Source organism: Rutidosis leptorrhynchoides, chromosome 2 (assembly GCF_046630445.1).
Source record: "Rutidosis leptorrhynchoides isolate AG116_Rl617_1_P2 chromosome 2, CSIRO_AGI_Rlap_v1, whole genome shotgun sequence".
Taxonomy (NCBI): Eukaryota; Viridiplantae; Streptophyta; class Magnoliopsida; order Asterales; family Asteraceae; genus Rutidosis; species Rutidosis leptorrhynchoides.
Genome location: NC_092334.1, coordinates 301,202,039 through 301,211,123, shown reverse-complemented (window position 1 = coordinate 301,211,123; position 9,085 = coordinate 301,202,039). Strand labels below are relative to the sequence as shown.

At 34.6% G+C, this 9,085-nt stretch overlaps 1 protein-coding gene across 2 annotated transcripts; it reads left to right on the top strand.

Moving 5' to 3' along the window:
- Positions 1–4,112: 4,112 nt before the first annotated feature.
- LOC139894425 (ADP-ribosylation factor-like protein 8a) lies at positions 4,113–7,599 on the top strand. 2 transcript variants are annotated; one of them, XM_071877711.1, is made up of 6 exons: positions 4,113–4,341; positions 6,538–6,619; positions 6,730–6,762; positions 6,868–6,989; positions 7,107–7,268; positions 7,425–7,599. In XM_071877711.1, exons 1-6 carry the CDS (start codon positions 4,304–4,306, stop codon positions 7,540–7,542), a joined length of 555 nt encoding a protein of 184 aa, XP_071733812.1. In that variant the 5' UTR covers positions 4,113–4,303; the 3' UTR covers positions 7,543–7,599. The 2 variants fall into 2 exon arrangements, with proteins under 2 accessions (XP_071733812.1, XP_071733813.1); XM_071877712.1 differs by having other exon boundaries at positions 4,114–4,341; positions 5,974–6,619.
- Positions 7,600–9,085: the final 1,486 nt, after the last annotated feature.

The following is a 9,085-nucleotide window of genomic DNA, read 5'->3' as shown; positions in this document are numbered from 1 at the left end:
TTATTCTTATATCTTTCATGAGAAAGTAATGAAATATTAGATAATAATTTAATTAAATTATTCAATTTTCTTTTTAATTAATGTAAGTGATGTACAAAAAGTCATTTTTTTGGCGAAAAAACGAAAAACTTTTATAAACTAAGGAAGATTCATCAAAAAGATGAAAACTTCCGAAAATGTACAAACCATACAACCGAGCATACTAAACAATTAACTAAAACCTAAGCTCGCAAAATACAAAACGAAATTAAAAAGAAGAAAGGCATAGACAAACGAATACAACACAAATGAACACCCATAAAACTAGATGACATCCAATCTAGACGATACACGTGAGATTAAGAATCATATAGCAACCAAAACAAAACAGCCATCGATTTGCAAACACCAAACTTAAGCGTCTTTAATAAATTCACCAAACGCTTCCTTCTCTGCACCTTGAACGGTTTTCTTCCTTTTATCCTTTTTAAGTTTATTATTATGCACCGAAGCCGTAGGAGGATCACTACCCTTTTGAACACCCTCCATATTGTCCATCACTTTGATGAAAGCCGTCATTGAATTAACCTTGACATTGTCACTTGAATCCGAACCGCCTATCTTTATGTCTAACGATCTATCAAATTTAGAAGCGACGGAATCGAAACAAGTTGGGCACTTAACACATTCCGACCTCGAGCCAACTTTTCCACCATTAATGGGCCCCTCTTCCAATGGGCCCAATGAAGAGGGACACCCATCAACAGGCCCTGAACAAAAATTAGGTGCTATATCTAGGGGCATAACTTCTGTATTCAAAGTATTAACATAAGTATCCCTGGAGGGTAAAACACCATGCGATGCAATAGCAAACTCACCTGATTCTTCGTCCAACTCATTAACACTATCGAAAACCGGAAGATTAAAATCAATAGGCGTGACCTTAGTCTGATTAACAACCGTTGGTTCCGAGTCGAATTTAACCGGTGTTAGTATGGGAACACTACCGACAAACAATTCATTAACCGCAGACGAGCTCGGACTCGGTACCACCATATTCGTAACAGGAGGAACAAAAATAATAACCTCAGTATCACTAACCTGAGACCTGCTAGCAAGACATTCAAATGAAACTTTGTTTCTTCGACAAAAATTCCAGGCCTTCACACACTTCTTCTCGCAAGGGTTACCGATACAAGGACATTCGGTATCCATGACAGGAACTGTAGGATTTGTGTGCAAGGTACAATATACAACTATATGGCTAAATTCATTTGAGCCTTCGGGGTCACACACATATACACCTAGACGTCAAAAGAAATATATATATATATGATGTATATATATTACTCAAGTAACAAAATAAATTAAGTTAAATGAATTAATTAATTAATTGTTTAATTAATTAACTAACAAAATTAATCAAACAAATGCCAATTATTTGATAACCACTCCAAGAAGAAAAAATAGAATTGAAAACATTTTCATGCGTGTCTTTCACTAACCGACTCCATATATTATATACCAATACCAATATATTATTATATGACAAGCTTTTTTAGCTCAGTGCTCCATATGCCAATATAGTATATACCTGATAAGCTTCGGTTGGTTTAGTGAGTCACAAATACATAAAAAAACAATAAACTTTTTTGGTGCAAGAAAGAAATTAATATTTACATGTGTGTATATGTCTTGGCATGGTGAGTTAGTGAAAAACATACGGAACACATATTTGTGTGCAAATTCGTTGCCATACAACACTAATCTCTAAGTCTTTGTATTTGGTTCTTTTGAAACAAAAGAAATCCACGGAGTATTTATTGTTCGTTATAATAATTGGATTATTATAATAAGTTACTTGGGGTCTGGACTAGCATCCATTGACGATCGTTTAAAGTGTAGTGTGGACTATCCAAAGAAACGGTCATACTATTGATCGTAAGTTTCTCTCTTACAATCCGTTTCTTCAGGAAAGGTATATCGTTTACTCACTTTGTGAATTTATATATTTTGACAATTATTAGTGGTGTAACTGGATCTAATGGAACCGTCAATCGTGTGCATGTTTTGTAATGTAAAATATGTTTATTTTAACTATCCGCTGCGTTAATCTGAATGAAAAGTACACACGGTTTTCTATCGGGTACATCATTAGAAACAGAGGCTAGACTAGCTTTCTCCATGACTTTTTTAACCTTCAAAGATACGCAGTCCAAATTAACCGGATAAGAAGCCTCACGACCCAGATATCCAGGAGACAAACCATCGTCATTAGCACACAAATTAACACCTGTCGGAATGGTATCGCCTTCACAAACAGCTCGATTAGAGAAAGCCAAATCCAAAGAAGGGAAATCGTCACTAAAAACACGATCCAATTCAAACTGAAGGAACTTCATTAACCCGAATAAAAAACGATTCCGCACCCAAATTGTTTTCAACCTCTTTAATCGTATTAACAATCAAAGACGGGCAACCCATTTCGATGAACACATACGCGACTCCAATTTGCAAGAGATCAGAGGACGACTGTGCGATATAAATAGCCTTCCCAAAACCCGCGGCTATTTCCTTGATGTTCGCTTCCGAATAGAAAGAGGCCGGGATACCCGACATTTCAATCCAAGTAAAACGAAAAAAATGCTCGATACGAGATGAGATGGGTGCGATGTAAATCAGCTCATCCTTACAAGGATGGTCTGCACACAATCTTTCCAAACCTGCTTCATCAGAACACATGACGACAAAGCCAAAACACCCCCATTTGTAAACCCGATTCGCAAGTACGCCCCTATGGGTCAAAACGCGAACCAATTTTGTACAAAAAGTCGTTGTCAAGTCGAAATTGTTATAAAAGTAATAATTGGATGATAATTTTATTATTTTTATAGATATTGCATAGTATATTTTTTTTTTTTTTTTTGAGTGATTCTATTTCAGCTCGTATTGCTCCTTTCTGTTGAGCTCAATCATGTCTATTTTGATATTCAATGACAGATTTTGGTTCCAGATCATCATCTTTATTCATGATGTCATTGTAACATTATATGAAAATATCTCATCAAGATTTTTCATTTCATTTCGGTTCCATAATATTGCATAATTTATTGCAATTTATGTATTTACATTTATCAATATCCTCTGCAGAAGGAATATTGATTTGTGGTTCTTCTTGAACACTTTCTCTTACCTCATTATCAGCTGATTTTCTTTTCGAGGATTTTTATCTTCGGAACCAATTGATCTTCCACGTTTGATGCGTGGCAAAGACTCAACAGTGACATTATTGCCAGCTTTTAGAATTTCAGTTCGAGCTGGAGCATTTATCGCTGGTATATATGATTTAGTCACTTTTTTATATCTGTAAATGCATAAAGTAATTAATTTGCAAGTTCTTGCATATGCATTATTTTTGAACTTTCGTTTCACATTTTTTTGTGCGAGTTCAATATACCTTAATTGATGTTCACATCATGAAGCATCATTTTATTTTTTATTTTTATTTCTCCCCCTAATCTAGGGAACAATGTTTTATTAAAATGACAATCAGCAAAACGTGCTGTAAAAACATCACCCATCATGGGTTCAATATATCATCCAAGGGGGAGTGTTATAAAAGTAATAATTGGATGATAATTTTATTATTATTATAGATATTGCATAGTATATTTTTTTGAGTATAAATAGGTGTGTTGAGTTAGAGTTTATGGGATGTATTTTTTGGTTAACAAAAACACTCTCTCTCTCTAGATTCCAAATGTCACCAAACTCTCATTGTACATTTTTCTATAAATAAAAAATCAATTACTCATACCTTTTGTTCAACCTTTGTTTTCTCCGTTTTACAGTATCTCTATCTCTATATACCTTCTACAGTCAAGAACCACTAAAGGTAGTTATAAGCCTACTGAATTATAACAGAAATATGTTTATTTAAACCCAACAAAACAGCGCGAGTAACAAGCACCAATAATTGTGGACCAAGTGCAGCATCATCCATTCACATCCAATGTGAAGAAAGCGTAAGATCCACGCGCCACGCTCTATTAAACAAACTCTTATCTGATTGGTCTAGGTCATGTTAACGCACTACAATCCAGCTTTAAACTCTTATAGGTCGGTTTATTTTATTTGAATTACCCTTAAATTAAACACCCACTCGCCCAATTTGAAATAGATCCATCATCAAATTCCTTTCGATTTCGCCTTTAGTATTTGATTGAGAAAGTGTTCCCGTTGATTCAATACATCTTTTCCTCTATTTATTTGATGCGTTTGGAAAAATATAAATTTATATTCTTTGCATTTTAATTGTTACGTTATGGGTATCTGGGAAGTTTTTCTCAATTGGCTGCGAAGGTACGTAATTGTGCCTCTTTAAACCCTAATTTCAATATGAATGTATTGAACTTTGTTTCAATTTGAATGTGTGATTGTTTATAGATTTATCATGTTAGGGTTTGGGATTTGACTGTGGCTGATTATTCATATTTGAAATCATTATCATTATGCAATCGACTGTACAACAACAACAACCAATAACACGTTAGTGGTGTATGGGGAAGTAATATGTAGACAATCCTTCCCTATTCGAGAATAAAGATAAGTCATTTTTCACCCAGAGTGAAACACACTCTCAAGAGTAGAGAAACTCATCCCTCTCTTTATTCGACGGATAAAGAGATTGCTTCCGAGAGGACCCCCGGCCTTTAAGTAGGAAAAAGGTTTGTTTTAAAAAAAAAAAAAAAAAAAAATAATAATAATAATAATAATAATAATTATAATAATAATAATAATAATAATAATAATAATAATAATAATAATAATAATAATAATAATAATAATAATAATAATAGACGCCATGGAAATGGTAGAATCAAATTTCCATGGGTTTTAAATCCTGCCTGAATAATTTATTATTATTATTATTATTATTATTATTATTATTATTATTATTATTGTGTTTGTGTTTGTGTTTGTGTTTGTGTTTGTGTTTGTGTTTGTGTTTGTGTATGTGTATGTGTATGTGTATGTGTATGTGTATGTGTATGTGTATGTGTATGTGTTTGTGTTTGTGTTTGTGTTTGTGTTTGTGTTTGTGTTTGTGTATGTGTTTGTGTATGTGTATGTGTATGTGTATGTGTATGTGTATGTGTATGTGTATGTGTATGTGTATGTTTATGTTTATGTTTATGTTTATGGCTGTGACATAATTTTGATATTTAATCGTAAAAATTATAATATAAAGTTTCCAAAAGGTTTATTCTGGCGGAGAAACCCTGACTCACTATGTCACCCATACCGCCCACCCCGTAAGGGCTAAGTAAGCCGTGTAAGACACCTCCCCCTAATACACCACAAGGAAGTTGCAGGCCCGGAATCGAACCTTCACCTTTCTGTATCCAATAAGGCCCTCCTGTGGGCCCAGGGATCATTAGTGACGGGTACCACTGAAGCACTGCTTCGTTGGTAATTATAATATAAAGTTAAGGCTGCCTCTCACTAAAGCTTTTAGGTATGATATTTGATATGAGAACATAATAGCAAATAAGATAATGTTTTTTGTGACATAAACCTCTGGTATTTAAATTCGATATATATGTTGAACTTTAATAAGTGAACATACTGTTGAGGTTACAGATAACAGTACTTTTAGGATTTTAGTGGATTTCGTGAAATTTGGAGTGATGTGGTGCTAATACATTGAGTGAAGTTAATCCCTTATTAAACGCACTCATAACCAAGTGACAAGACACACGATAAACTGCCATTTTTAGTTGGCGTTATGTTACCGTAAATGGTGTCTATCTTGGCTGACTAGTCGTTTTGGTGACTAGCCCCTTCTCATTTCGCTCCGAAACGCCTGATTAGTCGGTCAATGCTAAGGTCAAAGTCGGTCTTAGTCTGTTTGAGTCGGTCAAAGTCAAGGTTGGTTAAGTTAGGTCAAAATCTTAATATTTTTTATACTCAGATGTTGTGCCTCTTACATAGGTTTGAAATATACCGGGGCTAATCAAGAGGGAAGTGAATTTTAGGAGGGAAGAGGGAAGTAAACTTTTTTTTTCTTCTTAAAATTAAGTTAGTTATTAATGTCAAGAGTAGATGAAAATATGAACATTTAAAACAGACACTTAGTGATGAATGTTATTATTTTGACCGAATACCTGACGTCATCAGGAATAACATTCATCGCGATGAATATTATTCTTTGAGCGTTTTCTGGTCAAAATAGTAACATTAATCACAAAGTGTCTTTTCAAATGTTCATATTATATCGACAGATTTTCCTGTTGTTGATAGTTTTCTTGTTTTCATGTATATCAAAATGATGATCGATAATCACTCTTGAATTTAGTTCTGGTGTGTCTGCATATGTTAACTTGTCGTTTACTTATGGCCGGTCTTTCTTAAATAACTAACTGTATTCTAAAAGGCTAATTAAAGAGTATTAGCCAACGTTGCTTTGATTCTAAAACTGGTACAGAACACTCAAAACATTTTATATCAATGAAATAACAACTTATTATGATGATGAAATCATGTTATATGTTATAGCCTATTTTTCAAGCAAGAAATGGAGCTTTCTCTGATTGGACTCCAGAATGCTGGCAAAACTTCACTCGTTAATGTTATTGCTGTAAGTAACACACTAAAGCAGCTCTGTATACAATTTGAATTATATTTGTTTGAGAAATCATCTTAAAACATTAATTGATACCTTTCTTTTGTTTTACTCTGCTTTTGCAGACTGGTGGATACAGCGAAGACATGATCCCAACAGTGAGTTTTTTTTTTTCTGTTTTTTTTAATATATTGTTGGTTCCACTCGAAACTTGTTAGTCCTATTTCTAGAGACATTAATAGATTAAAAATGGTGGTTTTCAGGTAGGATTTAATATGCGTAAGGTAACTAAAGGGAATGTAACGATTAAGCTGTGGGATCTTGGAGGCCAACCCCGATTTCGCAGTATGTGGGAGAAATACTGTCGTGCAGTTTCTGCCATTGTGTATGCTACTCTATCACTTCAAAAAGTATTTTAATAATATCTGCAAAAGATTAGACCATTTCACATATTGATTGATTTTTGTTGTTGTTGTTACCATTATTATGTTTGTGTCTGTAGTTATGTTGTGGATGCCGCAGATAATGATAATCTGAGCATCTCAAAGGGTGAACTTCATGATCTGCTCAGCAAACCAGCATTGAGTGGCATTCCTCTGCTCGTTTTGGGCAACAAAATTGATATTGCTGGTGCCCTCTCTAAGCAAGCTCTGATGGATCAGATGTAAGATTATTTTTTCGATTTACTATATTACATTATCAATCAATGTTAAAATATGCATAATTTAGCTGTATAGTTGTTAAGATCTATTTATGTAATCAGTTTCTTGAAATACAATCAAGGCAGGCATTTTGACGTTTCGTTGATGATGGTGTGCAGGGATTTGAAGTCTATCACAGATAGAGAAGTGTGTTGCTTTATGATATCGTGCAAGAACTCAACAAACATTGACTCGGTCATCGATTGGCTTGTGAAACATTCCAAGTCAAAAAGTTAACAACTTTGGAACCAAATGAGAAAGAAAGAGGACTGTTATATTCTTCTTCTTTTTTTTTTTTTTGGTGTGTGTGTGTGGGGGTGTGGTGGGGGGGTTGGGGGGGGGGGGGGGGGGGGGGGGGTGTTTGAATTGATGAAACGTAATGTAGAATAGTTAAAAATGTTTGAGTAAATTTGGATATTGGTGCGTCTTCTTGTATAGAGTATCTTATAGTTGTCTTATGGCATATTTCTTTTTTTAACATATTATCTGCTATTTTTGTTAGAGTTCTGAATGTTTGAATTCATGAAAATGTACTTTTATGTGGGAAAATAACAATTTTAGACATCTTATGTTATATCTCTAAGAAGAAATGCACACTAACGGGTGGTATATATCCGGCGTCGAATGGAGTTCAAAACCTCGCATTTTTCAATGGTAACAGATACATCCTCTCATTACCTGCGATCACTGTTATCCTAACAACAGGTTTCCGCCTTTCTATCGATGGCCTGCAGGTGTTGAGTGTTGACAGCCTCCGGCTACATAACTTCAACGTCCCAGTTGCTGATACAAACACCTCTTTTCTAGCTTTTATAGCATGCTGGTGAGTTTTAAATTTGTTTCAATAGATGGTGTTGGGTTCTTAACAATTTGCATTTTTTTTGCATTTAGGAATAAAATCATGCTGAACTGAATAGAATTTTGATTTGGATTTTGTTTTAAATTTATTGTGTTTAGTTTAATTTAAATAGATACGTATGTACTTGTTTAGTTTTGTTTTGCTTAAATAGACACACGTGGAGATGTTGACGTGCTTTTCTGTGGGGTGTGTCTCTTATTCCTTCTTCTTCTTCTTTTGATCTTTTCCTTCTTCAGCTGCATAGTGTCATTTAGATGTTAGACTATATATGATGAGTATGTATTGAGTTTAAGAATAAAAGAAGTTTTTGTTCGTTGTAGCTTACCCATTGGAATATCATTCTTTTCACTGTTGTGTGGGGAACACCGTCATGACGACTTGTCTCTGAAGAGTATGTATGAGGCAATGTATTGGTGGCATTGAATACTACTGAGGTAGTTGTATAAATGTAGTAGCTATCATATTCAATCTTGAGTGTTTGTCGAAATCGATAGGTTAATGATTGTTCAGTAAAGACTATGTTGAGCGTACATGGGTTGGACGGGTGGGTTGTTGTTCTGGGACTGTGCTTTTGTAGTTGCTTCTACATGTGAATCATTAATGGAGAAATGTCGATCAATGATGATAGGGCCTTGAAACAGTAGTTGATTTTGAAGTGTGTGTTTGTTGGGATATTGTATATTGTGTTTCGAGTGGGTATATGTTTTCTACGTGGGTTTCATACGCAAACTGATAACCAGGTTTTTTTTCCCCTGAAGATCTTATTATTTCTTATGTTGCCTGATCATAGACGTTTTTACTGTAACGAGCCGAGCTGAGCTCGAGTTTGATAGTGTTCGAGTTTGACTCGTTCGATTTTCATAAAGCTCGAGCTTGGCTCTTATCGAGCTTTATGTTTTTAGCTCGAGCTCGACTCGTGAT